Genomic DNA, 27837 nt, shown 5'->3' with positions numbered 1-27837 from the left:
TTGCGACATCATACCTGACCTCGAGGCCCCACTGCCGCACCTTTAACCACCTCTTATGCTCCCACAACCTCCGCGAGCCCCCATCTAACACGCCCGCCCGCGCCGACGCATCCTCTCTCTCGCGCCCGCACAATCAGCCATGATACACCTCAGATAACGGCCCCTTTCTGCAAGAGATGGAGCCTGCGAACGCCCAGGACGCGCGCGTCGAGGCGCTGTGGGCGACGTTGGACACGAAGAAGCAGGGGCATATCGATCTGGCTGGGCTCAAGAGAGGCCTGCGGAAGCTCGATCATCGTATGTCGGCACCCCGGCAATTCGGGCCAATTTGATGCATTCAGCTATGTACTGACTGACTGCGCGACAGCCCTCAAGAACGCGGATCATCTGCTCGTGGATGTTCTTAAGACGGTAGACACGGATGGCGACGGGAATATCCAGTACAATGGTCAGCCAGCGGCTTGCGGCTTGCCTCCGCCAACCCTCTCCTAACAGCGTGCTGACCTCGGCATGCAAAAGAATTCCGGTCCTTCGTGAAGCAGACAGAGAAGGAGCTGTGGCATCTCTTCCGGAGCATTGATCATAATGGCGACGGCAAGCTGTCTAAGGACGAGCTAAAAGCCGCCTTTTCGCAGGCCGGCTTGGCCGTGCCCAACTCGAAGCTCGACGCTTTTTTCGACGAAGTAGACACAAATCGCGACGGATGCATAAGCTTCGAGGAATGGCGGTGGGTTGCGTCTCAACCTCATTGAGATGGAAGAGCTCGCGCTAATGCCTGGTAGCGACTTTTTACTTTTCATACCAGCCACCGCACCCAACCTAAAATCGGTACTCTCTTACTTTTCATCTACCTTGAAGGTGAACTTGGAGGGTGACGTGCAGATTAGCGACGACACTGTTACAGGCTTAGGTACAATACCGTTCTTTCTTAACCTTCTCTTTGGCTCCATCATCTCCATCGCAAAGACACCACCGCAACGCATACATCCCCCGTTCGACTCACCAGATATGTACGAATCGTACGAAGCTTCGCATCTCTCCACCTTCCCGCTGGATGTCAAGCCTTTCCCGACCGAAGTGGACTCACCAGCGGAATATCCTCCCGTCATCTCGCAGGCCGCATGGACGTGGGACTACTTGTGGCAATCGCTGATCTCGTGTGTCCCGAATCCAGGTTACTTTGTGGCGGGAGGCCTAGCTGGCATCGTCTCGCGCACCGCAACTGCTCCTCTCGACAGGCTCAAGGTCTATCTCATCGCGCAGACCGGCGTCGCGCAAGAAGCTGTCCATGCGGCCAAATCGGGCGCCATCGTGAAGGCCGCCCAGAATTCCTGGCGACCATTGGCAAATGCGACCAAGGAACTGTGGGCCGCTGGCGGCATTAGGAGTCTCTACGCAGGTGAGTTTCTCGAGTTCGATTTGCGCAACCTCAACTGACTCCCCTAGGAAATGGCTTGAACGTCGTGAAGGTCATGCCCGAGTCGGCCATCAAATTCGGCTCTTACGAGGTATGTGACTAACCACCGACTCGCCTCTCCCAAGGTTCGCGCTGACCATCGCAGGCGGCCAAGCGTGTCTTCGCTAGGTTCGAAGGTCACACCGATCCCAGCCAGATCCATTCGTGGTCGAAATTCTTCGCCGGTGGTGTCGCAGGCATGGTCTCACAGTATGGATTCCACGCCCACCGACGTCGCGCAATACTGACATCTTAGATTCGCTGTGTATCCCCTCGACACCGTGAAATTGTGAGTCCCTGCCACTACCCCATCCATCAGCTCAAACTAACACCCACCAGCCGAATGCAATGCGACACGGTCGCAGGCGGCCTTCGCGGCAACGCGCTCATCATCGACACCTCCCTGAAGATGTGGCGCACCGGCGGCATCCCCGCCTTCTATCGCGGTCTCCCCATGGGCCTCTTCGGCATCTTCCCTTACGCCGCCCTCGATCTCGGCACCTTCGAGTACCTCAAGCGCGCCATGGCAAGCCGCAACGCCCGCATACGCGGCTGCCACGAGGACGATGCTCAGCCCGGCGGTTTCATGACAGCAGCAATGGGTGCCTTCAGCGGCGCGTTCGGAGCTTCCGCTGTCTATCCTCTCAACCTCCTCCGAACCCGACTGCAGAGCCAGGGCACCGTCTTACATCCACGCACCTACACCGGCATCATGGACGTCACGCGCCAGACCATCAAAGGCGAGGGCGTTCGGGGCTTGTTCAAGGGTCTTACGCCGAATCTTCTCAAGGTCGTACCAGCTGTGTCGATCACATACGTCGTATACGATAAGAGCAAGAAGGCGTTGAAGCTGCGGTGATTGCGGGAAGAAGTGGGCATACTTCTCCGGTCACACTTCTCCGGTTTTTTTAGGGGTTCTTTACACTTGTTCATAGCTTGGGCACTTGCATGCAGCGTGGCGTTTGATTATGGGCCACTCCCCCTGATGGATCAGGATAGTCCCGGGTTGGGGAGTTTGAAATACCTATGTGGCGGGCTGCTTTTAGAATACCTGGGTAGTGAATCACACCACAGTTCGATTGTAATCAGTCCATGTGCACTATGCCACTATGTGGGGGCTTCAATACGTGGTGGACTGGATCACTACAGTACTAGAAACTTGGTCTGTGTACGCTCTTCTGATACTGTCGGTATGGCTTCAAAGCACCTTGAATATAAACCATATGTGAGCGAAGCGTTTTAAAGGATCGGGAAACATGTTAGGCTACCTTGGACAACATCATCCCGGCTTCATTTAGAATGCTACGCAGCATAAATGAGTGCCTTAGACTAATCTCCCAGGATTCTCCGCGTTTCATGCTTGACCCTCTAATCCGATCATGTGCTCTCGTCTCCAGTCATGTGTTGGCTGAGTAAGCCACCGACGGTTTCTCCTACTAGGGGTATAAAATCTCCTCCCAGTCAGAACATGACGTCTCCAAGGTTCTTTAGAAAGCGGCGGACTAACAGATATTGCCAAAAATGCGTATGGCGGTGAGCTGTGGGTGATTTGGAACAGAGGGGGACTTAAAGATTGGATGAAGTTCGCCCATGGCTACAGCCTGGAGGTGGTATCGAAACGAATTGGCAGACTATGCCATGGGTGGTTGGAGGGGAGGGCGTGTTGAAAAGAAGTATCACAAGAGATCATGGGAGGATTCGGTCGGTGGGAATATGGGTAGGAGTGGTGGCGAGCATCTTTTCCCGATCATCTTCATGCTCATCAATTTCATCTAGAGATGGAAAACGCCGGAATTTTATCAATGGCTACGGTTATTGCTATCTTTCATGTGGGAAAGCTCTTACCGCCGGCCGAGGTGCTTTGATGAACTTCTAAAAATCAGGATGAGATGTGATTATCAAACAGAGAAGTGTCACAGAGCTCGCTGCTGTCAAACAAATTCTATTTCCTTCCTGGAAGCTCCTATCTCAACTATTCGCGAACTATGCCGGCACACTAAAAGACCACCAAGAGAGACTCAGCAGAATCAGAATCCTCCACCATTTCCCGATTTCTTACCCTTCTTAACTACCTTCGACCTCCCTTTCTCATCCCCGTCTTCGATCAGAGGGCTAGTATCCTGCTGCCGGAGCGCATCTGCCAGCCCATCGAAATCTCCCTCGCGAAGACCAAGGAACTGCTCCCACTGATAAAGTGGGAGCTCGTTGATGGCCGCTCTCTTCCTCATATGCAGCGTCTCGGGTGTGAATTCTACATTACGCGAAACAGCGAGCGCTATGATCTCGTTTGCGGGGAGGAGAGTGAGCAAGATAAGCAACGTAACCCCATGCAGCAAATGCGGTGCATACTTAATCAAGCAGGCGGCGTCATCTCCCGGAGGTGTTTCCTCTGTTCGGAGAGGGTAACTCTCCAGTGTCGGCAGCAGCTCCTGGAGTTTGATGCTCCTGTCCTTCCTCCACGCCACCACTACCCTTTCCCCACCCCCTTCAGGATCAGCCTCCTCAACGGGTGAGACGAAGCGGATACTCAAATCGACTGTCTTCTGCTTCCGCGGGCCGAGCTTGCAAACATCCGCCATGGTGTTACACTTATGCTCCTGCGCAATTAGACGATCAGGTTCCGAGGCGAACTCGTAGTAGCCGATAGGAGAGTCGTGGGAGGTGGGGAGCTTTGGGAGGAGCCAGGGCGTTTCTTTTCCGGCTTGCTTGTCTAGCTCGATCGCGAGCTCTTCGCAGCGTTGGGCGAGGGAGCGAGGCTCTTTGGTTTGGATTTGAGCACGAGGTTTGGTGGGGAGAAGCTTTTTGGTGAGGATGTGAGCACGAGGTTTGGTCGAGGGTCTCAGTCTGGTTACACGGTAAGGTCGGGCCATCGTTGCTGAGAGCTGGGTGGTTTCGTGGGTAGGAGATATCCGCGTGGAGAATTTCTTCTAAAGGTACTAAGATAGGACAAGAAGGGATAGTGGGGAGTTTAAGTACGGCCGGCGACTGGAAGCGCGACATACGAGCCATTTCTAGTATGAATGGGATTCGCGTTGAGGATGTGATTGCTTTGAGGGAAAGAAAGGGCCAGATGTGACAAGGTCCTTGACGGAGGTACCATGAAAGCTCAAACGAAAGAGTGGAATCGGAATTCCAAGGAGAGATGCGTAAAGGGCTATTGCAAAGAGTTGAGAGTTGGAACTTGGTAGAAGAGCAACGCGTCCCTCTAAAACCTCAAATATCCCTCAAGACTAGAGCCGAGATGCCATGCCGTTCCCGCTCCCTAATGTACATCCCGTATGATACATACTGACCATGGATACTACCCTTCGCCATACTTCCTTCCCAACATCCCACTTATGCATCTCCCCTCCTCTCACAGCCTCAGCGGAATCCTCCTCGTGAAAGCTAACGCAACCCAGCCCCCAATCAGGCACAAGCCTCCCAGCGGCGTAACCGGTCCCAGCGGCCGAAACCTCTCCGGATCCAGTGTCAGCAGATAAATACTTCCACTGAACATCGTCATGCCGGCTGTGAACAGCGATCCGGCGACTACGGAGCGGGGCGCCGCGACAGCTGTGACGAGGAGGGCGGTGGAGTGGATGAGCTGGAGAAACACACGGCAAGTCAGCACTATGGTACTGTTGGGTTTGAGGGGAAAGTGAACGAGAGAGTGAGTATGGGGCCTTGTACCTGGTAGTGCGCCGCTGTTCCCCATGCTGCGATTTTCGCGGGATCTGAGATGCGTTTCTTGAGGCCGTGGGCGCCGAATGCACCGAGCATGACGGAGCTGGCGCCATAGATGCAGCCGATTGTCCAAGAGGGGAATGGCATGTTGATTGTGGCTTGTGGCACGGGGTTTGGGGGGTAATTCGGTGGTGAGTTGATGAGGTGAGGCTGGAGCTTCCGGAGCTTGAAGTTGGCCCCGCTTAAACACTATCGTTATCTCTGCAACTATAGCTAGTTAACTATATTCGGTACCTTATATAAGCTTTGCTGTCTACATTTCTTCTTCGACTATTTAGAAGTAGATTAAGAGACACTAGCTGAGGTTGAAGCTTCATCATATCCATTAATTTGTTAGGATAGATATATCAAGCACTGTGTGTGCACAGCCAGGGAAACGAAGGTAGTCACAGTGAAAGTTAAAGGAAGTTAATACTGATTTTCCATTCAAAAGGGTTCTTGACCCCCGTAAGACTAACTATAAAGCCTTTCATGCCTCTGCCTAGCATAGCCGATCCTCAAAAGATGAGCGGAGAGTGTAGTCCCGCAATACTCCCCATTTCTTCCGCGGCGGAGAGCATATGATCATATCATCATCTGAATCGTGAACCCCCCACCCCCATCAGATCTGCACGCCCACACTGTTCTAGGTGCAGCAGCATCCGTTCGGGACGCAATGACATGGCCCGTCGAGGCCATCGCAGGGGCACTCAATGCAGGGGTCCCTAGCCTCGATGCTAGTGACATTGTCTCCACCGTAGAAGAATCCAGTCTTGGTGTTGGATCCCGTACCGCTGCAGGAGTACGTGCTGAGCTCCTTGTCGAATTTGCCATCTAGGTCCTTGAAGGCGTTTGAGCCGCGGACGTCGGGCCAGCTGATGCAATGATGTTCACTGTGGTGAAATTAACAAGAGTGAACAGGCAAGCTTGGGAGTGATATTAACTTACAGCCAGAAGGAGCATTCACAGTTATCCGAGACATGAATGGAGCTGACCCCGTTGTCGAACCCTGGTGGGAAAGTATGGCATTGCTCATCCTTGTACATGAACCCGGAGTTGCCCTGGCCTCCATGTTCGGTAGTGAAGAAGCCGCACGTATCGGCGCGCGAGGTTAGATCTTGAGACTCAACGCGCTTGACGGGTGGCAGTGGTTGAGCACAGCGGCAGAAGTAAGCGCTGATCGAATCGTCCAAAGCACCAGCCAAGTTATGAAGATCGCCTCCATACCCGCTGATGGCTGGCTTGCCGGAGCACTTGGGCTCTCTATTATAAGAGTTAGAAGCACTCTGGAGAAACGCGATATATGGCCACAACTTACGTCCAAAAGGCGCACTCGCAGCCAGGGCAGAGCTTGAAAGAGCTGACCCGATCATCTAGCTCTGGTGGCAGGACATGGCACACATCTTCTGTGTCGAGGAACAGTAGAGTGCCCTTGCCATCATGGTCGGCCGCGACATAATTGCAAGTAGCATTCCGCGCAGACAGTTCGGGAGTATCAACAAGAGATTCAGGAGCAGCGACACGCTTCTCAACCTCGCTAGCGGAAGTCTCACTCAAGGGTTTCCTATCTGGATGATCCAGCTTGCAGGTGAGATCGGTAGTGGAGGCATCGGAGAGGATGGACACGGGGATTGTGTCGTTGGGAGCGGGCTTGCACCAGTAGGAGCCAACCTGCTTGTCCAGGTTTTTGGGAAGGTCGACATCCAAGTTGACGCCGACGCCCTCGGCCGTGCTACCGCAAGTCGGGTTGCTGATAATGCTCTGTTAATTCGCCGACCATTAGGGTAAAAGAAAGGATGTAAAACTTACGTCCAGAGATAGCAAGCACACTGAGAGTAGACCTTAACATGACGGACATTGTTGACGAGACCCGGAGCGCAGAGGATCATAGGGTGGCACTTGTCCTTGGTGATCATGAGGTGGGTGTTATTGCCGGCCGCCCCATCAATGTTGTCTCCCTGCTGCTCGCTGCTAAGCTCACCGCAATAGGAGCCGAGGTCTTGCCTAGAGCCCAAGAGAGGGACACCGTTGGCTGCGGAGATAAGTACGGCGAGAGAGCCGCCAAGGATGGAAAGGAAGTTCTTCATATTGGCCCTGAGAGTTTGCTGGTGAGGAGTTGAGAATGAGTCAACGGAAGGTAAAAGATGCTACTGGAGCAGCCTCCAGGGAGCACACTAGTGAGAGTGGAGCGAAGAAGGGAGTATAGAGATTGTATGGAAAGGAATGTTGTGCAGAGAGAATGTAGCTGTGAGGTGAGGAAAGACGGGGGAGAGGAGGGGGTATTTATAGACGCCCCTCTGTGCGCCGCCGACGGCTCGAACACGCGCATCTTTAAGAAATCGCTGCTTTCTCCGCATGTATCCGTGTTCCCACGCACATTGCCGTTCGCTATGCGGATTATCGGCAGAAGGGGATACTATGGGGACATTCGGGTAGCTAGAATCAATTCACCCCGAGTCCCGGATGGCTGCCTCAAGTCCTTAGTAATCTTCTGCATATTGGACGTAGCTGCTTCTGCAAAGGGATCAGGGGCGCGCTGAAGAGTACTCAGCGCAGGGCCATTACTACTGCGCCCGACCGGCCTGCTACTCGAATTAGTTTGGGGATACCAAAATGAACCAGACTATATATCCTTATTCAGCGAGCTGAAATCGATTTTTACGTTGGTGTGAATAACGTATGATGTTATGCTTGGAAATGTCGACGTGGGTGAGAACGAGCAACAGAACTATTTCCGCCTCACCTCACACCTTTAGTCACTTAATTCCTACTAAAAACGTTCTTTTATACTTGACGCTATTTCTACAAATTCGAGTGCGTTGAATGATAAAAGCTGGGATGATAATGACTGTCTGACGCTGAAAACTGGACTTGCGCCATGTTCACAAATGAGAGAGCCGGGATCTGAAGAACCGAAGAGTTAAGAGAATAGGTTCGGACCTTAGAACTGGATAATATATATGAGAAGTGGGAATATTTTAGAGATATAAGAACGACATGAATGGAATGTATGCTCTCATCGACTGCGCATTTCCATGCGCTGGAACCCTCCCAATGTTACTTTTATGGGCTGTCTACATGGCCACTACCTTTTTTCCTATCTCTCGCTCATTTGAAGCACTCACAACGTGGTTATGAGTATAGGGAGATAGACGGCTACGAGATGAGGTCGGAATAGTGTTGAAGATCGGAGAATATTCTTCGTCCCGTGACCGCGCATCGGTCCAATGAAAGCCGAAACTTTGAACTTGCTCGCATCAACACCAACAACACATCTCGGCGGCCTCTCACGATATGAGTAAAGCAATTGAACAGTCTTTGACAGGACTGATACCCACACTCAGTGGGCCTCTTCCTCCAGACTTAATCAACCTTGCGCTCGCGCTTCTCACCCAGTCGCGAAGCAAAGCCAGCAGTCTCAAGCCGGAAGAGGAGATCGCGCGTCCGTACGCGTGCGCGCAAATAGCGTGCGAGAGGTATATCTTCTATGAGATACACTAAATGTCCGTGTAAGATCTAACATGAACAGATTGAAGCAACGCCTCGATTTACCAAAGATAGTCTCACGTCCACCATGCGCCCCGCCGGTCTACAAGAAACTCCACGCATACCTCACAACCGTTCTCCCCCAACGACAGAATCGTAGCGCTCCATCAACACCACAGAAAGTAAATAAGACCACAAAGACGCCCATCCAAACCCCTTCGCGGCGCACACCGGCAAAAGGAACCCCTCAACATCCTACACCTTCAAAACGCGGTGTAGGTACATCTAAGAAAGCAGCGAACGATGATAATGGGGCTCCCGATTGGTTCTTGCCCGCTATACGACATCTCTGCAAGGCTTTCTCCAAGCCCGCAGCTACACCACATGTATATACAGGCGTATGCACCATCCTCGCCCTCCAGAATACTCCTCAGACAGCTACAACACCACGCGCGAGCTCTCGCGCTCGACGCGCTACAGCGGCGCCAGCTCCGGCACAACCGGAACCAATAACGCAAAGCCAAACACCAGCCCTCATTGCTGTACTACTCCTCTACGTACTTGCGCGGATGTCCGACCAAGAGACCACACCGGAAGATTTCATGCAGCAGCGAGATAAGACTGTAGAAGTGCTCTGTGGGATGGATGCGGCGGAACAGACAGACGAGGAAGAAATGTTAGCTGATATAGATCGGTTCATGCGATTGGCGCAAAGCGATGGGTGGGTTCAAATGGAGTGGTATCTGAACATCGTAGCCGGAGAAGCAGAGGATGAATTGGGCCAAGAGAATGGCGCAAGGGGCGACGGCGATGCTGTTGTTGGTCTAAGGAGGCGGCAGCGAAGAACGGATGTGGATATGCAGGACTATGGCGATGGCGAGCGACTGGAGATCGGGCTAGGCACCATGATGCAGGAGAAACTCGACTACTTCAGCGAGGAACGGCGGCTTGAGTATTTGGAGTGGAAGGAGGGCTTCCTGGCACGCGTCGAACAGCTCGAGAGAGAGCAAGCTGCAGCTAGGAGGAGAGGCGACGAGATGGAATTGGACTCCTAAAGCTCATCAAACGATATCACGAAATTACGTAGTATGAAAGACATGATATATCGGTTATTGATCATCTGATTGGCTATACGTTGAAATCATGAATGTAGCTTGGTGGCGCACTTTTGAACGCAACACCACATTATCAATTATACACTACCAGATTATTTCCATATCCTTTCGATGCATTCAGTTACGAGAAACCCTTTCCGGATCGTATATTGCAAAAATGCGCGATGTCTCATGCCAAGACTAACTACCAACCGTCCGAATCTCCATCCCATCACCACCCCCTTCTCCACAACCCTGACCATGCCGTCCAACAACGCCCCACCCCCTCCACCCGAACACCAAGCCTTCCACCTGACCTCAATCGACCAGGAGCAGCTCTCCCTCCCCGACTCCGCCTTCACACCCCACTCCTGGTCCAACCTCCGCACCCTCATCGCCTCCAACCGCCTCGAAGAACTTAAGCGCCGGCCCTCCTCCCTCCGCGCGTATCTCGCGTGGTCCGCCAGTACGAAAAAGAAGTATGGCTCCATAACCAACTTCCTGCTCCAAGAGCGGCTGCGATGGACTCCGCTGAGTGGGAAGGACGCAGAGGGGCCGCCGCGGTTCGCGGTCAAGAGCACTGTACCGTTTGCCGAGGCGGAGGATTATAAGGTCTTGGTCAATGATTGGCCGTATGGACTCAAGGAGGGGGTGAGGCATATTGTTGTTTGGTTGAAGCATCCGTTGGAGGTAGATGGGGAGGGGGAGTTGGTGGATGAAGCGAGGAGGGCGGTAGAGGGGTTTGTGGAGGGAAAGTTTGGGAAGAGGGCGAGGGAGGCGGGTGGGGATGTGTTGTGGTTTAAGAACTCGGTGGGGTTGCAGAGCGTGAGGGGGTTGGAGCATGTGCATGTTCTTGTGAGGGATGTGCCGGATGAGCTGGTAAGAGAGTGGGTGGGTCAGCTCTAGAGCACTTAGATATAGATGAGATAGATTCATAGAGTCAATACCGGTTCTATGGAGGACATATAGGTAAGAGTGACGCGTTCCCTTCAATCTCCCATATCATCATTCTCTACCATGCACGACTTTACCTCGATATCAGCATCGCGGCATCGCCTACTGTTAAACAGTCAACACGTTCACTCAGACGAAGAACTCGTGAAACGCACCCGCAAAGCTTGTTCGATTGAGCGATAACAAAGTATTCTTGAACAAGGAAGCTTCACCCATATCGAAGTCCTTAAACTTCTCGACACATTCGGTAGGTCTCTCATGGATATCCCCAATAGCCATACTCTGTCATTTTACATCCCTCTAGTTCTTGCTTATTGTCTTTGTTGGTCGCGGTTGCTAGTAATGTAAGTTGTAGTGGCGTCATCGGGCCGATTGGACTGATCCGTGGCATATTGCTTTGCTTCCAATTATGCAGATCAACTCTGTACGTACTGGAAGCTGTTCGCCCTGCCAGACTAGCAAAGGATTATGTCGATTATTGCGGTTGGTAGCAATGAAACAGATTAGTTAAGGGTAGCTATTTAGCAAATAAGAAGTCAGACAGCTGATTTTAGGTCCGACGTCGACATGGAGATGATCAGGTTGCCCTATATGCGGACGTATCAATTCATGAGGCTGTCCAAGCCGACATAAAGCCGCCTTTGCAAGGCATATGCATGTCGCTACAGGCGTCGTGGCAGTGCCATATAGGCGGCCTCATGAAGCAGCCTTCAGCCTTGCGACCCATCTCCAACTTCAAAAGCACTGGACATTATTTATAATTTTCATGGCTCCAGAACTCTCGATTTACCTATATTTAAAGTGTTTAGTTCTGCTCATTATAATAGTCTAGTCAAAATGGCGTCGGCTGATGGTGCTCAATCTTTGGATCGTTACCCTATTAGCGACAAGCACGAATCCTTCCAGGCCACTACCAAAAGTAGCAGCGATAGAAGTAAATTCGATATTAATTCGAACCAAGGCAAGACACCTGATGACCATTGAGCCTAGACACGTCGCAGATGTGGACTGACAGGCTGTGTAGCACGTGACCAAAGCCCAATACGTTCCGGTACCACCTTCTCTAGGTCCAAGTCTGTCAAGAGTCATGAAGCACGATCTTCATCGTCCCCAAGCAGCGAATCAGAAAGCACATCTTCGATAGTGCACATAATGCGGCATGAGAACAAATACTCTGGCATAATATTGCAAATAGACTCGGGCCCGGTCTCGCCAGAGCAGCTTGCATCAGAAATTAAACACATCTACGGCAGTCTTACTACGAACGAAGCTAGATGTGCACGAGTAGCTCGAGAAGGATACCTAGGTGCTAAGGGAGATCCTCGCCAATGGCAGACAGTCATTGATGCCCACAGTGCCTTGATCAACGATCATGTCGAGTTCTTTATGGTCTCTCAACATCCAGAGGCAATCCCACTTCTACGGGGTCTTGCTACGAAATACACTATGCCGGCCCGACTTTGGAAACATGGAATCCACTTACTTCTAGAAGGAATGCGTTCGAAACTACCAGGCAGCCTCGAGTTCATGCTGAGCTTTGTTCAGCATGCATATCGCATGATCGGGCTATTTTACGAGACGTTCCCGGCCTTTGAGACCACATGGATGGAATGTCTTGGTGATCTTGCGAGGTATAGAATGGCCATCGAAGACGACGATCTTCAGGCTCGGGAGATCTGGCGTGGAGTGGCCATCTCCTGGTACCAGAAGACTGCAGCAGCGAAACCTAATGTTGGCCGACTATCGCACCATCTCGCTATCCTCGCGCGTCCCGACATATCGGAGCAACTCTTCCTCTACGCTAAATCTTTGACCTCCATAGAACCTTTTCATGCATCTCGGGAGTCTACTTCGGTGGCTTTGTGGGACCAAAGATGGATTCCGTCACTGCGTTCATTACCAGCTCGGTCATCACAAGTATCCGTTGTGGATGCCCAGTTCAACGCCGTCTATCAGCTTCTCTTCTATCAATCAATGAAAGACGACATCGAATATGTCACCCTGTTCGATAGAGCCCTGTCGATGTATCTAGAGACATTGGACAGCAGTCTCAGCGAAGGAAACAAGCTGTGGCAGAAGAAAGGACTATGTACGGCCATGGCCAATGTGGCAGGGCTTTTCCAGTGGGGTTCTGAACCTGAAATAACTCGCCATCTCTTCGAAGAATTATTACATATGGAGCCATCCTCTTCGTTCGACCTTATGATCAAAAAGCTTGAGCTCAATTGCGGTAGAATCCACGAGTTTTATCTGCCTGCGCGCTTGGCGTTCAACACGCTGGCGGTCTTCCTCCAACGGGTCGGGGATGAAAATGTACTTCCACATATTCACGTTATGCTCATTTTTGTGGAGGCTCTCAGTAAAATCTCGTGCCTGAAACCACTTCTCGCAGTGCCGTGGCAGAAGGTCGTAGACTTCCTCAATACGCTAGCGGGCAAAAGCAAGGGCTCAACTCTACATCAAAATTCTGAGTTTCCGCATAGCCGCACTAATGGTACGGAGCATTGTCCGGAAGACTTTCTGATTAGGAGACAAATTTGGGCTCAATTGTACTGGCCCACTGGATGGTTCGACGAAGTCAAGACCGACCTGGATGAGCGACTCTTTACACATCTATCAGCTAGGAAGCTTAGGGTTGATAGAATATTATGGCTAGGAGTTCGAATTGCGCAGGTCAGCTGAGGGAGTACCTACCATTTTTTCCATTTTCCGCCACTGACTTTATATGGCAGCACGGACACTGGATAGATTATGACCACAAATCAGACACGTTTTCGAAGCGTTGTAAGGGGTCAGCATGGTTAAGATTAGGAGAAAGCAAGAAGTTTCCAATCACAATTCGACCTACCGATTTCCCTCGCTCGAATCTGCTACGGGCGAATGGGTCAGCAGATTCAGAAACGTAAGCGAAAGTGTTTCAGACCTCAATCGCACATTCAAAACCCTTCTCATAATTTTGCGACGCTGGGCATCAATCGCAGATATCTCGAAACCCTAACCTTGACGAGTCAAAGCTCCACCACACTGTAGCGGACACGAGCTATCAGGACAAGCTCCGACCATGCTGACTTCTTGCACAACTTACAGGTAGTGCTGGTATCTACTTGTGGAGTGGAGTCAGTCTCTAGCAAGAAAGCCTCAAGAAGTTCTTGGTGCATTGCAAGAATCGTGGATCAGACTGGAGTTCTGCCCGTAGGGGATTGTTCAGGTCCCTGATATTTCCTAAGTATGGGTCGGTCTTTCAAGCTCTCCAAGAGGTAGGGCAGCGAGTTCTTACCAGAGGACGATGCCATCGCCGAAGCTTTTGGGAAGCAATATGACGGTTTTCCCATCGTAGATATTGAATACCGGCTTTGAGAGCCTGGGGAATTTGTTGGGTTCATGAAGGGCTCGAGGTTAAGTCGAGGCCGGCAGCGGGTGTGAGCATGTAATAGAATCTTATTCATGTACACGGTGATTGTGCTGGGATAGGATGCCTACACTAGCAAGACGATCTCATCGTATACCTATAACCTGTGGAAAAGGTTTGTTCCCAACTGTCTCAAGTATGCAATCCTGCTTTCTCTTCGGTCGAGCACTTCATTCAAGCTCTAGTAGTTTCCAGATTGTGATGCCACTTCTCGACAGGATACCCGTTTGCTATTTGGAGCATCTCGACTCACTCTCAAGATCTTCAACAAACTGTATGCTTTGTCCTCTAAAACAGTCCGTTCGTTACCCAGAGCATGAGTGTGAGCCGATTAGTGGACACTCTTCTCCTCCGCGCTCTTCTTCTCGCTGCCCTTCTCATCCACGCTCTTGCTCTCGGCACCGTTTTTTACGATACCGCTTTCCGTAGTGCTCGCTTTCTCCTTTTCATTCGCTTTCTGCTTCTGATAAGCGCAGCATTCCTTCTTATGCCGCTTCTAGTCCGCAAGCTGGCACTCGACCGAGCAATAGCGAATGAGGTAGCAGCCAGAGCAATTGCTGAGCGGCGCGGACTTCTTGCACGAGACGCAGCCGGTCAGTTCCATGAAACGCAAATGGTACTAACTGCTAGGGAGCTTACATGGATTATATTTCTTATGTCTCATAGAAACACCCTTCCCATCGAAGTGATAATTAAACTCGCCGCGGGGAATCGCATTCATCTGCTCACAGAGCGCGCGCGCCATATCAGGGTTATTCGCGAAGTTGGACGCTGGATCTGTTGAAATCACGGAGAGTCAGCGGGATCACTTCAGTATCCAGAGATTGTATCCTGACAGAATCACTCACCAAAAGGCATACCGCCCGGGCCGTCCTTGAAGGAAATAGCACCACCGTTACTCACAATAGAGATCCTAGTGTCGTTCGCCACCTTTTGGTTGCAGGCGACGGCGAATCGCGGATCTGAGGACAGCTCTTTCCAGAAGGGGGAGTCAAGATCTGCAGTGCGTTCGCTCATGTATGCCTGGATCTTCGCTTGTTCATCCTCTGATAGCGACATGGAGTCTTGCTGAAGTTCGATGTCTGTGGAGAGATTGATGAAACGGAGAAAGGTTCCGTTGTCGGTGATGTCGAGCTTGGGCTTTGGCGAAGCTGAGGAAGGTGATGGATCCATGATGAGCCTGCGTGAAATTCTTGATCGCGAGGCTGGAAGAAGTTGGAAGGACCCACGGCGTACGAGGATGCCCAAGAGCAGAAGAGATATTGTGGCATGGCGGCGCTAATGACGCCAGCGACGCGAATGGGTGAATGGGCAGTGCGGTCAGTCAATACAGACCATACAACGCCGCCTCTAACCGGTATGGTTTCCCGGCACCTATGTATTGGAAGCATGTTGAGGCCCCGATGATGTTGGTAAGAAATGTCCACCAACGTACTAGGAAGCACTGCACTCGATGTCACATATGAATGGAAAGTGTCTCGATAGTGGTAGCATCTTTGATTTCGTGACAGGTACTATACGAAAGATATCCTACCGAAGCGCCCCATGCCCGTATGTGTACACCATTATTCCACCGTCTGAGCTGATCCTGAGCATTCACGACACTCAAAGGACCATACTTCCACAATCTGATCTGCAAAAGTGTGTCAAAGCACCCAGGACGGCAGCAAGGGTAATGTGCATATACCTAAGCAGCGGTACTTCGCATGACTCCCTTCAGAATACGCTGGCCGTCACTAAGCTTCTTGAGTTGATCCTCCAAGAACGCTCGGTGACGTTTGGCCGCCGCAGGCTCAGCCGCAATACCCTCAACCTCCTCATCTGTCATCCTGTTGACCGTGACGGGGGAGAAGATGTTCTCCAAACCGCGCACGATGTGGCGTTCGACAACTTGCATCGTGATGTTTTGCACGAAGACCTTGTGCAGGACTTTGTAGATAGCGATGACTCTATGGAGAATCTTCAAACGTGTTAGAAGAGCTGGCATGCGAAGTAAAAGCTAGGGATGGCATAGTTACCTCCGCACAGCTATGCTGTCCCATGTCGCCGTCACCGCTCATCGTCTTACGGAAGGTCTTGGCAAGCTGCCCAACGTCCACATGGGTAGATTTGTGAGTTTCTTCTCCTTCACCACGCTCTGTCTCGGTGGAAGCGTCCTTGACAGCTTTCTGAAACGCAAGATTCTCCTTTTCCATGAGCTTCTTCTGGACTTCAGACAGATAATAGTGGTTGTAATTGATCGGATATTCTCTGAGATCAGCCATGAGGCGTTCGAGCTCCGCGTATGCATTGTCGTCTCGCTCCTTCAGAGCATCTTGAATTATTGAGCGAACCCGCGAGTAAAGGTCTTTCGGACATTTCTCCTTGAGAAGGATGGTGAGGAAGGTAGAGCAGATATGGCCTAGTTTTTGTCGTATTAGAAATCGCTAACACGTTTACTTCATCAAAGCTTGCAAATAATGAACTTACTCATATCTTCCAAGTGATCAGTCGATAGCTCGCGCCATTTCGAGGCCTGTTCCCAGTAGAGCTCTCCCACGAGTAAGGGGTTAAAGGTGCCAGAAAGCTCACGTCCGCGTGATCGGGTGAGCGCATCTTTCACCCATTTGATAGCTTCTGGCTCCGTCAAGATGATTGGGGTCATGTTCTTCAGGAAAGAAGCCTTCGAACCGTCGGACTCCACCTCGTTTGACCCATCTTCTTTAGCCTTGGACTTAGCCTTGGACTTGGTCTCTTCCGTCTCGATCCAATAGTGGTGTCCATGAGTGCGAAATCGGGCGGCGAACTTTTCGTTCATCATCTGTACCAAAGCCCGAAGACGGCGAATGGCATCAGTTGACTGCGGGGAGAAGGCGTCTTTGGTCTTGGGCTGGAAGTATGTGCCTTCATAGTGGCCAGCGATGGCAGACTTACATACTCCATGGAACTCTAGGCTGAGATTCGTGAGGAACTCTCGACATTCCTTGGCTTCCGATCGCTTCACGCCCATGTTCACGAGCTGAGTCGTCGTTTCAGACAGCTTTCCATCGAGTTCAGAACGCAGTTTGGGCAGCTCATTCTTGACGTGCTCGAAGAGAAGAAGACTCAAGCGGGCCCTCAACGCATCGATGCCCACGTTGTCTTGCTCGAGTACCCTGAAGTTGGACTTACGGAAAAAGTCTTCTTCCACCATGTTTCTCTCCGCGAAGGACGAGTGGCTCTCTTGGAAGTTCCGGTTCCGCAGAACATGCCAGCCCAGATTGAAGCGAATATCCTCATTACGAGCCAAGGCGATGAAGGCCGCCTCGCTGCCGGAACCCTTCTCAACGCGATCGGGCTTGGTGATGATACCTAGTGTGCGTTCACCTTTAGGATCATGTTTACGAATACGAGTAATGATGCCCTGGTTGGCGTAGTCATTCAAGCAGGAAATGACGGCGAGACAGATGGTTCGGGGCTGCGAAATGTAGCTCTCGGTGATGCTGCGAACCATCTCCACGTCTTCGTCAGTGACACCGGTAGTCGCGTTCTGGATCAGTCCAGGCAGATCGACCAAAGTAAGCTAGAGTTTGTTAGCTCAGCCCAACGAAGATCTCTACCGGAGTTACCTGAGGTCTGTCCGGACCCTCAATTTCGATGCTGAGAACATCCTTTGCAAAGGCTCTCGCTGAATCTGCTCCAATACCCATCACCTCCATCGCCTTATCCATGATACCAGGTAGCTCTTTGAAGTCCGTGATAGTCTCAACAAAGCTGCGTATGATGTCCTGCTCGGCGTTGCTTCGCTTGGCGTCCGGAATTACCTTGATGGTTAGGGACTCCAGCTCCGCGCGGCGCAGGATGATCTCGGTCGCAAACCGAGTGCATAAGTTGTCATTTCTAGGGAAAGGAATCTCTGTGAGAGCTAGGTGCAAGGGATGTAAGTGGGTGAAAATGCTTGGTAGCTATAGTTATTCGCTTACCTTCAAGAACGGAGCTAAGCAAGTTAGTTATTGTCTGAATATGCGCTGATGTACACTTACCTCTTTCCAGCGCTCTGGTCACCTGTACAAGTCAAATAAGATGGGTTGTGATTTAAATTGGCGTGAGGACAAGCTTACCGCAGACAACGAGCTGTGGAAGCGATAACGTGCTTTCCAGGTTACAACGGCGGAGTTGGGCGATGACATCCAGGACCCGCCTCTGCTCCTCGGTCTGTAGGCCCTCAAGCGAAGCCGTATTTCGCAGGTCTCGGGGAGATCTGATGGCCAGCCGTTCTGTAGATATCATTAGTGTGTTGTCGCAACCAAGCACGTTCAAAGTGTACCTTGATGTTGTTCGCTAGCTCCATTACTCTTGTCCGTGCTGTTCGATGGGCCGTTCGACGTGCCGTTCGTCCTGCTCGCAGCTGCATGCTTTTTAGCCATGGTTGCGGGCGTGATGCCTTCGAAAACTTGATGAGGTTAGTTTGAGAGTGAGGTGGCCGGCAGTAGCGGTTGAAATAAGGTTGCCAAGCGAGAGCAAGATCGAGCTTATGTGACAGAAGTTTGCGGGCGTACAATCACTCGTCACCTTTGGAAGTATTCCGATAGCATTTGTGAAATCGATACTAGTGGAAGGTACGCAATTTTGACCGACTTGAAATCTCACCGTCTCACCTCCCCCAGTGGCACACGAATGTGTGCGGAATTTTGCCCTAGCACAGGAGAGATGCAGTGAAGGGGGAATTATTGAGAAGTGGCCCACATACCTTGACCGTGATCCATCAACCAAGAAAGCAGCGATGTCATCCGAAACTTCCAAAATTTCTAAAGGTAGACCAGAAAAGCGCAGAGATGATGCCAGACTCCTCAAGAAAGCAGCGGAAATACTCCCTTATAAGCTCAGAAGAGGGCACCCACTCACTGTATCTGGAACGCACTTCTTGGTCAAACCAGCATATTGCTTGACGAGCCAATCAGCTTCACGCAACGCCCGGAAAACGAGCAGCTCCTGATGCAGAAGCAGGGAATCTGCAGGAAACGCAAGTCGAGCAGTCATACAAATGCAGAGGGTACATGCAAAGATGGAATGCCGACGCACTATTGTTTCATGCGGCTACAGGCGTGATTGATAAAAGACGCATCGGAAGTGGCCCGTATGCAGCTATCCGGTCCCAAAATTATACCACCAGTTGAGATCAAGAAATTCCCTTACTATTACACAGCACAAATCAGGGAATCTGCTCCTTCTCGAGGAGATCGATCGAGATCACTGGAGATCTAGCCCGATTTCAGATTGAAGAACCTTACTTGTCATCTAGACGTGTGAAATTGAGAGAATGTCGAAAGGTCTCCAGCAGTGGCATGAAGAGTAAAGAAAGACAAATGCCCGTGCACTCAAACATTCTCCGCTCCGGAATCGGTGGCATCAGAGAATCTGCAGGGAAGCGCCGCCGATTGGCCAGTCATACAAACGCAGAAAGTTCCTACAAAGATGAGGTGCCAACGCAGTACCGTATCAGACGGCTAAGAGCGTAGATGAGTCGGAAGTGGTCCATATGCACATATCCGCACCAAGTTTTGAATCGCAAATTGAGATCAGGGAGTACCCTCCCTGTTACACAACTTTAACCACCAAATCTTTGAGCTGGCCAGAACTTAGATGAGACAAAACTTACTTCTCACCTAAATCTCCGAAGACGAGCGCATATCGAAGGTTCCGGAGCGATGCCATGAAGATTTCTACGAAAGATAACTGCCCTAGCACTACACCATTCTCCACCCTTACCCTCGAATAAATGGCTTGTTCATTTTTGTCCTGTTTCTAATGAGATTGATAGAACCATCTCTAGCCGACAGCAAACACGAAGGTCTGCCAAGTATCGTTCCGGGTCCATGCATTGCCACCCATGTGCGCCGTTACGCTCCGCATATCACTCTTGCGCGGTTGTTCGCACAATCTCCCGCAGAAGCTCCCTCCCTTCATCCAGCTTCTTGACATTCTCCTCCAGCATGGCCCGGTAGTTCTTCGTCTCAACGGGTTCGCACGCGATGGTCACGACCTCGTGATCCGGCATCTTGGCAATCATCCTGGGCGAGAAAATGTCCTCAAGTCCGCGCACAATATGACGTTCGACTACCTGGGTGGTCACGTTTGCCACGAAGGTCTTTTGGTGGACCTACTCAAACTTTTAGTTAGCGAGAGTGAAACGTAAATGAGAGCCGAGCGAAGAATACGCCTCGGTAGGACAACGAACCTTATAGATTGCAAGGACACAATCCAAGATGCCTTAAATCAGCGTTAGTCACTTCTTATCTCACCAGGCGCTGGAACTACTCACCTTCACAGCTATACTCGTCCACGTCCCGACCGAAGGTTTCCGTGTAGTGGTCCAGCACTTTATCAACATCGACGTCTTTGACCGTATGGGAAACGCCGCACTCCGTGAAAGCGATAACCTTCGAAGTCGTTCCATTCTCTATGCTATCTCTCAAAAGCTTCCTCTGGCGCGCTACCCTGTTCTTGGTGACCATGTCGGTATAATAGTAATTGTAATTTATCGGTTGGCTCTTTATCTCATCCATGAGACGCTGAAGTTCATCAACAGCCGCTTGTTTTTTTGCCTTCATCCTCTTTTCGAAGATTCCAGTCCACACGCGGCTAGTGACGTCGCTAGGGCATGTCACATCGAGGAGGTCTCTCAAAAACTTGGTGCAAATGCTGAAAGCGTCGTTGAGGTGTTCTTTGGCCAGCTGGTGCCACTTTGCTGATTGTTCCCACAGTAGCTCTCCTATGATAAGTGGGTTGAAGTTTCCGTGGAGTTCACGGCCACGGCTGCGAATGAGCGCCCTCTCAACCCAATCCAGGGCCTCGTCGTGAGATCTTTTCACTGGCTTCTCACACTCAGTCCTCATTGTCAACTCCGCTGGATCTGGTTCATCGTTTGCTGTTGCATCATCCGCCCTCAGGATATGGTATTTGCGGCCCCAAACACGCATCATATCTGAGAAACCAACGTTCTTGTATTGGATCATTGCTCGCAAGCGACGTCTGGCGAGTTTGTTGTTGTCGTTGAAGTGTAGGGTGTCATCGTATTGGAAAAAGGCCCCTTCGTAATGACCGTCTACAGCCGCTTTGCAGACTCGATCGTAGTTAAAACTAAGGTCCAGGAGAAAGTCTTTGCATGCTTCAGCGTCTTGCCTTGCTTTCCCCATTGCTTCCAGTTCCCTGCTCCTCATTGCGTACTCCGCCTCGACATCTTGCCGCACATTCGGGAGCTCTCTCTTGGTATGCCTGATGAGAAGCTCGCTTAGTCTCCTTGAAAGCGCCTCGGCACCCTTGTGCTCTTCTGAAACCTCTACCCATCCACCGCTCTTCAGGAAGAGCTTCTCTTGGAGGTTTCGCTCCATGATGTTGGTGTTACGGTTCGTTTCATCTTCGTTCCTATTTCGGAGGACATGCCAGCCAAGCTTCAGCGCTACGCGCTTGTTCTGAACGAGAGCGATTGCGGCTTTGCTTTCGCCTCCTCCAGGTTCACACTTGTCAGGCTTCGTAACGATTCCTAATGTACGGTTGCCGCTAGCATCATACGTCTGCACTTTTCCTACAATTCCTTGGTTGGCAAAGTCATGCGTCGCTGATATGACTGGCAAGCAGATCGCCCGATGTTGCTTGATGTATTCGTCGGTGAGCTCGTTGACAAGTAAAACCTCAGCTGGAGTGACTCCGTCAATCGCATTTTTGATAAGACCGGGAAGATCTACTAGAGTGAGATGGGGCAAATCTGGTCCGGACATTTCGATGCAAAGCACGTCTTTGGCGAAGGTCTTCATTTCTCCAACACCCATAGCGGTTTGAGCTTCTGCTATCAGGCGTGGAAGGTCGTTGAAATCAGTAATAATGGCATTGAATCGCTCCATACGGTCGCTCATGAATTTGGGAGTGTCTGGGTGAGGATTGATCTGGATTTTGACTATACGGATATCATCACGGCGCAGACTAATCTCAGTCGGGAATCGGGTGCAAAGCCCCGACTTGCGGGGGAAAGCAATTCCAGTCGCAGCTTCAAGCACACTAGATTTGCCTATCGAGTATTAGGGATAATGATGAGGGTTGGGACGAGTCGGGGCTTTGACCTGTACTCTGGTCGCCGCAAACGACGAGTTGCGGCAAAGAGATGACACTTTTCCTGATGTTCAATCTGGCAAGGCTAGTAACGATGTCTAGCATTTCTCGGTTCTCATCAGTGAGAAGGCGCGCCAATGTGGCGTAGTTGCTCATCTGTATGGATGACGGTTTGGCAACACCACCCGTATCTACCATGATTACATCAGACGAATCGTCGATAGGATAAGAGGAAGTCCAAAATTACCTGTAGATATATTTCCATAATCTCCATTCATCGCCTCTGATCTAGACTCATCTCCGGTAGTGGCGGGCGTTCCAACCTGGGGTGTTTTGTCGCTCTTGAGTGTATCTGCGCCGTCGTACTCACTGGGGACAACCCCTTCTTCGATATCGCCCATAGTAGAGTTTGTGAAAGAAGTGAGAGTGCACTTCGTAAAGGCAAGGAAATTGAGGGCCTAGATATGCATATTTCCGTTCCCAGAGAAACCCCTGACGCTATGTCATTACCTAAGGTACGACAGCTTACTAACTAGTGGCTTTGCTAACTATTGGACGAGCCTAATTATCACCCCCCTTTTTGCTACATATCACCCCCCCTAGATTTAGCCTAGCTCCGGCCTGTAACAACTTTGTTCCACCAGTTAGGCTGTTGCTTAGACTATGATTGTGTTTAATAATAATTTTTAATTCACCAACATAATACCGGACCTCTTTGCTGGATAAGCAGGCACCCTAACAGCGACCTAGGGCTGTACTTCTTTAGTCTATAACAGTTAACCAGCCGTTAAGGATGGCCCTCTATCTACTCCTGAAGGATCTTTAGGTGTAAGCCCTTGGTATAATAGTGTATACGGCGTTCCTTTCAATCCGCAATTAAGAGGTGGCCATCTAGGAGCTTTCCGCTAGACTAGCTAGAGTAGATAGAGTGAATACATCCTTTCCAATTTGTATAGCCTTTCCGATTCGTGTATACATCCTTCCAATTTGCGCAAGCGAGTGAATATAATCGGTGGAACAATATTAATACGGGCCGGAGCTAGGCTAAATCTGGGAAAGGGGGGGGTGTGAATCCAGCAAAAAGGGGGGTGATAATTAGGCTCGTCCTTGGTATTAGTGCTAGCGCCTTCGCTAGTCATCCCCTTTTGCGGGCCATAAACTCGCCTCTGTAATCTCATACGGTTGATCAGCTTTTGATTCTGATATCGAATGCTTAATGTAAAAACAAATACCCACACCCTCAATTCTTATAGAAATATATAGAAGGAGGGATGGACTAAGTTTGGTAGAAGGGAGAGTGATAAGAACTACATCTGTTCCGCCCAGTTACTCGAACTAAGTGAGAGCCCGAGGATTGACATCGATACTAGGAGACATTTAGGGCCAGTTCGACTGCGTAATACGGTAGCGTGCTTCAGAGAGTGTATCGCACGGAGTCATCGAGGTTTTAGCGCATCTCGAGCGTGTATTGTTATCGTGCACTCAGCGTCAACTCGGCGATTACTCAGCAAAACTGTAAAAATTAAATCTTTTAAAATTGGAGTGTAGCATCTTATAGCCCTTTACAATTAATCTACCTTCTTAGAATTTCCATCTAGGACGCAGAAGAGGGTAGCAAAGGGGGGAAGCTATGGTCCCACATACGCTGCGGTTTTGAGATTCCACCAATCTGGCGAATTCGTATCTCACAAGCGTGGATGGGGAATTGTATGTGAGCGTGTCTACGCTTGGCACTACCGTATCTTGGGCCTGGCACGCTGCTCAGATACGATGCGCAAACGAACAGGATTCATGATGGCAGCGTGTGATTGAAAGTTATGCAACACTAAACTGAATGCGGCTCACACGCTCTGAAGCACCCTACCGTATTACGCAGTCGAACTGGCTCTTAGACATAACATAGCTGCAATTTCACGGACACCTGCTATACATCGTGTCTCACCCATCTTAAGCATGAAGTCTTAGTGCGATCTTTAGATTCGAATTTGTGTGATTTCATAGATCTTTGCGATCTCTCCCGAATGTCTAGATATCCCAACGCAGTAATCGATCGCAGGCCGCAATTGAGAAAGCAGTAAAGTCGAGCACTGAGTGTTGATCTCTCAGGACGTGGTTCGCCAGGGCCCGTGATTGGTTGAATCATGATGAGGCTATTGAGAATGCGAGTCGTGCCGCCAGGGCATCTTTCAATACAATCGCACTGTCTCAGATGCTGTCCGCCGCGTTGAGCGTCAGAGAGCAAGATGTCGGACGAGAGTTGTGCAGGTCTTATCAAGGACCACGGTAATACTTGCTTGGGACGAATGGCATCTTCGTCACCACCGCTTTCCTCCGCTTCCCTCTTATCAGGACTGCAACTTCAGTCCCAGATTTGTGCGAGCCGTCCTTGATGTACGCCATGGCGATGTTCTTTTTCAGTGTCGGAGACGGACATCCGGATGTGACTGTCCCGATGACATTGTCTTCGGCATCCACGATCGAGGCACCCTCACGAGCTGGTGCACCATCTACGACGAGTCCGATACGTCGGCGGGTCACTCCATTTCCGCCATCTTTCTTTGGTTTCAACTGAGAAAGGATAACGGACGAGCCGTGGAAACCACCTTCAGCGCGCCGGTCCTTGCCAACGACCCACGCCAAAGCTGCCTCGACAGGAGTGGTGGAGTCGTCCAGGTCATGGCCGTAAAGACACATGCCAGCTTCAAGTCGGAGACTGTCGCGTGCTCCCAATCCAGCGAGCCTTACTGCGTCAGGAGCAGCACTGAGTAGCTTCTCTGTTACCGCGACGGTGGAGGAGCCAGGAATGGAAATCTCGAACCCATCTTCGCCGGTATATCCACCCCGAGAAATGAGGACCTCAGGAGAGGTGTTCCAATTTGCGATGCGGATACTTGCGTACTTGGATTGACCGAAGTATAGCTCGTCCAGCTTGACCTTTTCGGGATCTGCGATTACTGAGGCAAGAACATCTGCAGCGGCTGGGCCTTGTAGCGCAACGAGACCCTGTCCTTCCAGCACGTCCCATTTCACATCTGGGTTGCCCGCCTCCTTCCACGCAGCGAGTTCCGTCTGGAGATACTCCAAGTCTTTAGCCCTGCAACCAGCATTCGTAACGACGTAGAAGTGGGTGGCGTCTAGCCGGGTGATTACGGTATCATCCACAATGCCTCCGGTCTCTCGGTGGAGTAGAGTTGAAAGGGTCGAGTGGTGGGGTTTGAGGGTGGAGAGAGACGAGGGCGTGATGAGTGAAAGGAAGGCGTCGGCACCAGGTCCGGAGAAGTGGTGTTGGACCCTAGAACTAGTCAATGCCATTCAAGCTTCTTATACGTAATACTTACATGTGGCTCACATCGAACAAGCTGGCCTTTTCTCTCGTCCAGTGGTGTGACTCCCCAACGCTCAAGTCGCCGTACTGGACGGGCATCGCATACCCTCCGAACGGCACGAATTTTGCGCCATGAGCCGCGTGGAGATCGTATAGAGGAGTCTTGGCTGGCTCGTCTGCCTGTGAAGACGCAAAGCGGAGAGCATTGCTCGCGGACGGTGTTCGGACGCTTATCCTCGGTCTTCTACACGGTGTAGATAGTGGGCGCAGAGTATGGAGGGCGTTGGAGGCAGAATTGGGGTGCGAGGCCAGTCGTCCAGCTCCAGCAATGGCGGGCTGAAGCAGTCGTATTCCGCGTTTCGCAGACATTTTGGTGCAAGAGTGGTGGTGCTGAAGAAGAGCGGAGCTAATGTTGGAGTGGAAGCGGGACCTTGGGTGACGAAAGAGGCATGGACCACGGACACGGGTCAGCCCCACCGCGAGAGCTTGGAGATCTCGCCGACACGACGGAGTAGACTACCACGCAACACCGCCCATAGCCCCAGCAATTGCGCCTGAGCCCGTGTGTGCAGCTCCCTCACCATGTCCAAAGGCACCAAGTACCTGCTAGTATCTCTGCCGACCTCGATAACGCCCTCCAGTGACCACGACGAGGCTCTCACGGCCCTGCGAGCTGCCGTCACCGACTACGGCACCACCTACCCGTTTGCGATTCCTACCTTCAAGATTGGCACTCTCGATGCCCTGGTACAGCAGGCAGATGATCTGGCCAAGCTCGACACTGCTTGTGAGGGCGTAGTCAACAAGATTGGGGACTCGTTGCGGACTATACTCGATGGCGATGAGGGGAAGATTGAGCAGCAGAAGACGATCAACGACAGTACGTTAGAGCTTCTCGAGCTGCAATGTAAGCTTCAGCAAGCTTATAATACCTCATAGAGCCTGTGGACCAGTACCTACGCACCTTTTCCTGGAACAAGGTCAAATATCGAGCTGAAAAGTCGATAGCGGACCTGATAGACTCGTTGCAAAAGGTTCGCATTCGAGAAGATATCCAGCTATATTAGAGCTCACACAATTTTATCAGGAAATTGCCGGCATAGACAACGATGTGAAGGCCAAGTTCCAACAATACAATGCAGTCAAGACGAATCTGGCGGCAGCAACACGGAGACAGACGTAAGATCTGGTGAACTTTCTTTTTCCGGGTCGGGAGTCTGACTATGATATCACAGAGGCAACCTCTCAACACGATCACTGGCTTCAATAGTGGCCGGATCATCCCTGATACAAGACTCTGAATACCTAGAGACCCATCTAATCGCCGTTCCGAAACCCATGGCCAAGGACTTCCTCAAGTCCTACGAAACCCTCTCCGAGATGGTCGTACCACGCTCCGCCAACCAAGTGGCCGCAGACGACGAATTTATCCTTTATGCCGTAGTGGTATTCAAGAAGCACAGCGCAGACTTCGTCCACAAATGCAGGGAAAAGAGGTGGACACCTAGAGACTACAAGTACAAGGCCGGTGGAAAAGAGGAGGAGGCAAAGGAGGTGGACAAACTGAATCAAGACGAGAGGAAAATATGGGGAGAGGCTCTCAGGCTAGGGAGGACTGGTTATAGCGAAAGTGCTATGATCTGGGTACACGTACTTGCACTACGAGTCTTCGTCGAGACTGTCCTGCGATACGGCTTGCCTTTGGATTTTGTTTGCGGGCTAATACAAGTAAGTGGAGTCGACGAACTTTACTCGATCTTTAACAAATATACTGACTGCTATCATAGACAAACGCAAAAAATGCTAAGAAGGCAAAAGCTTCTCTGGACACTCAATACTCATACCTAGGCGGAAACGCCTTCGGACGCGATAGCAAGGGACGTGTAAAGAAAGACGACCAAGCCACAGCCACCGAGATGCAAGCCGCAGGTCACCTGGGAGAAGGCACCGAGTATTCTGCTTATGTTTACTACGAGTTCGAGATTGCGTAGTGCGAATTGGCGCGTCCTTTCCGACAAAAGGGTTGGAATCTGTCACTGGTTCATGAGGCGTCTTGAAAGCGGTTCGATCAACCGGTTTGTAGCAATACTGCAGAAGATAATGCTAAATATGATCAAGCTTAACTTTTGTCTCTATCTGTGGACGAAAACGAAAACATTATCGTTCATTTGTAATATCTGATGCTAGGGATGCTAACTTCAACGTAGACCATCGGAACTCATAATCATTCCATGGAATGACTTCCACGATTTTTGGGCCCGAGCAAAATTAATACGTAGGCTTCATCCTAGGCAATGTATAAAGCGCGGAATACAGCGTCCTTACTCGAATGCCATGCAACTTC

At 50.9% G+C, this 27837-nt stretch overlaps 13 protein-coding genes across 13 annotated transcripts; 6 read left to right on the top strand and 7 right to left on the bottom strand.

Moving 5' to 3' along the window:
• The first annotated feature begins 47 nt into the window (after positions 1–47).
• Positions 48–2688, top strand: BDZ99DRAFT_412306 (calcium dependent mitochondrial carrier protein-like protein). The gene is made up of 8 exons (XM_033716649.1): positions 48–297; positions 368–448; positions 520–727; positions 783–1399; positions 1447–1508; positions 1563–1666; positions 1713–1745; positions 1796–2688. Exons 1-8 carry the CDS (start codon positions 177–179, stop codon positions 2313–2315), a joined length of 1746 nt encoding a protein of 581 aa, XP_033580470.1. The 5' UTR covers positions 48–176; the 3' UTR covers positions 2316–2688.
• Positions 2689–3402: 714 nt separating this feature from the next.
• BDZ99DRAFT_257898 (uncharacterized protein) lies at positions 3403–4506 on the bottom strand. The gene has a single exon (XM_033713754.1). The coding sequence runs from the start codon at positions 4324–4326 to the stop codon at positions 3484–3486; it is 843 nt and encodes a 280-aa protein (XP_033580469.1). The 5' UTR covers positions 4327–4506; the 3' UTR covers positions 3403–3483.
• A 305-nt stretch (positions 4507–4811) lies between these two features.
• Positions 4812–5269, bottom strand: BDZ99DRAFT_486708 (DUF423-domain-containing protein; the record flags this gene model as incomplete). Its single annotated transcript, XM_033722799.1, has 2 exons — positions 4812–5042; positions 5129–5269. The coding sequence occupies 2 exons, from the start codon at positions 5267–5269 to the stop codon at positions 4812–4814; spliced, it is 372 nt and encodes a 123-aa protein (XP_033580468.1).
• A 327-nt stretch (positions 5270–5596) lies between these two features.
• BDZ99DRAFT_568691 (uncharacterized protein) lies at positions 5597–7248 on the bottom strand (the record flags this gene model as incomplete). Its single annotated transcript, XM_033727810.1, has 4 exons — positions 5597–6054; positions 6110–6424; positions 6480–6911; positions 6971–7248. 4 exons carry the CDS (start codon positions 7246–7248, stop codon positions 5808–5810), a joined length of 1272 nt encoding a protein of 423 aa, XP_033580467.1. The 3' UTR covers positions 5597–5807.
• A 1187-nt stretch (positions 7249–8435) lies between these two features.
• BDZ99DRAFT_496476 (uncharacterized protein) lies at positions 8436–9758 on the top strand. The gene is made up of 2 exons (XM_033723446.1): positions 8436–8637; positions 8691–9758. Exons 1-2 carry the CDS (start codon positions 8456–8458, stop codon positions 9700–9702), a joined length of 1194 nt encoding a protein of 397 aa, XP_033580466.1. The 5' UTR covers positions 8436–8455; the 3' UTR covers positions 9703–9758.
• A 244-nt stretch (positions 9759–10002) lies between these two features.
• On the top strand, positions 10003–10647 carry BDZ99DRAFT_381716 (uncharacterized protein; the record flags this gene model as incomplete). The annotated part of the gene is made up of 1 exon (XM_033715251.1): positions 10003–10647. The coding sequence occupies one exon, from the start codon at positions 10003–10005 to the stop codon at positions 10645–10647; it is 645 nt and encodes a 214-aa protein (XP_033580465.1).
• A 1200-nt stretch (positions 10648–11847) lies between these two features.
• Positions 11848–12543, top strand: BDZ99DRAFT_381951 (uncharacterized protein; the record flags this gene model as incomplete). Its single annotated transcript, XM_033715263.1, has 1 exon — positions 11848–12543. A coding segment is annotated over one exon (696 nt), but the record flags the coding sequence as incomplete, so codon positions are not given.
• A 396-nt stretch (positions 12544–12939) lies between these two features.
• BDZ99DRAFT_348838 (uncharacterized protein) lies at positions 12940–13365 on the top strand (the record flags this gene model as incomplete). The annotated part of the gene is made up of 1 exon (XM_033714471.1): positions 12940–13365. A coding segment is annotated over one exon (426 nt), but the record flags the coding sequence as incomplete, so codon positions are not given.
• A 1070-nt stretch (positions 13366–14435) lies between these two features.
• BDZ99DRAFT_517751 (uncharacterized protein) lies at positions 14436–15277 on the bottom strand (the record flags this gene model as incomplete). Its single annotated transcript, XM_033725210.1, has 3 exons — positions 14436–14557; positions 14744–14881; positions 14953–15277. The coding sequence occupies 3 exons, from the start codon at positions 15275–15277 to the stop codon at positions 14436–14438; spliced, it is 585 nt and encodes a 194-aa protein (XP_033580462.1).
• Positions 15278–15590: 313 nt separating this feature from the next.
• On the bottom strand, positions 15591–18352 carry BDZ99DRAFT_438705 (dynamin family protein-like protein; the record flags this gene model as incomplete). The annotated part of the gene is made up of 7 exons (XM_033717632.1): positions 15591–16064; positions 16123–16505; positions 16574–17645; positions 17692–17987; positions 18046–18059; positions 18106–18127; positions 18184–18352. 7 exons carry the CDS (start codon positions 18350–18352, stop codon positions 15792–15794), a joined length of 2229 nt encoding a protein of 742 aa, XP_033580461.1. The 3' UTR covers positions 15591–15791.
• Positions 18353–19976: 1624 nt separating this feature from the next.
• BDZ99DRAFT_517749 (uncharacterized protein) lies at positions 19977–22569 on the bottom strand (the record flags this gene model as incomplete). Its single annotated transcript, XM_033725209.1, has 5 exons — positions 19977–20222; positions 20301–20332; positions 20385–22127; positions 22186–22359; positions 22416–22569. 5 exons carry the CDS (start codon positions 22567–22569, stop codon positions 19977–19979), a joined length of 2349 nt encoding a protein of 782 aa, XP_033580460.1.
• Positions 22570–24439: 1870 nt separating this feature from the next.
• BDZ99DRAFT_381223 (glycine cleavage system T protein) lies at positions 24440–25862 on the bottom strand (the record flags this gene model as incomplete). The annotated part of the gene is made up of 2 exons (XM_033715224.1): positions 24440–25460; positions 25507–25862. The coding sequence occupies 2 exons, from the start codon at positions 25860–25862 to the stop codon at positions 24440–24442; spliced, it is 1377 nt and encodes a 458-aa protein (XP_033580459.1).
• Positions 25863–26009: 147 nt separating this feature from the next.
• On the top strand, positions 26010–27484 carry BDZ99DRAFT_438694 (vacuolar ATP synthase subunit C; the record flags this gene model as incomplete). The annotated part of the gene is made up of 5 exons (XM_033717631.1): positions 26010–26373; positions 26433–26527; positions 26581–26672; positions 26729–27221; positions 27281–27484. The coding sequence occupies exons 1-5, from the start codon at positions 26076–26078 to the stop codon at positions 27482–27484; spliced, it is 1182 nt and encodes a 393-aa protein (XP_033580458.1). The 5' UTR covers positions 26010–26075.
• Between the last annotated feature and the right edge of the window lie 353 nt (positions 27485–27837).

The sequence above is a fragment of the Mytilinidion resinicola genome, assembly GCF_010093595.1.
Source record: "Mytilinidion resinicola strain CBS 304.34 unplaced genomic scaffold BDZ99scaffold_5, whole genome shotgun sequence".
In the NCBI taxonomy this organism is placed as follows: Eukaryota; Fungi; Ascomycota; class Dothideomycetes; order Mytilinidiales; family Mytilinidiaceae; genus Mytilinidion; species Mytilinidion resinicola.
This window is presented reverse-complemented; position numbering and strand designations above follow the sequence as displayed.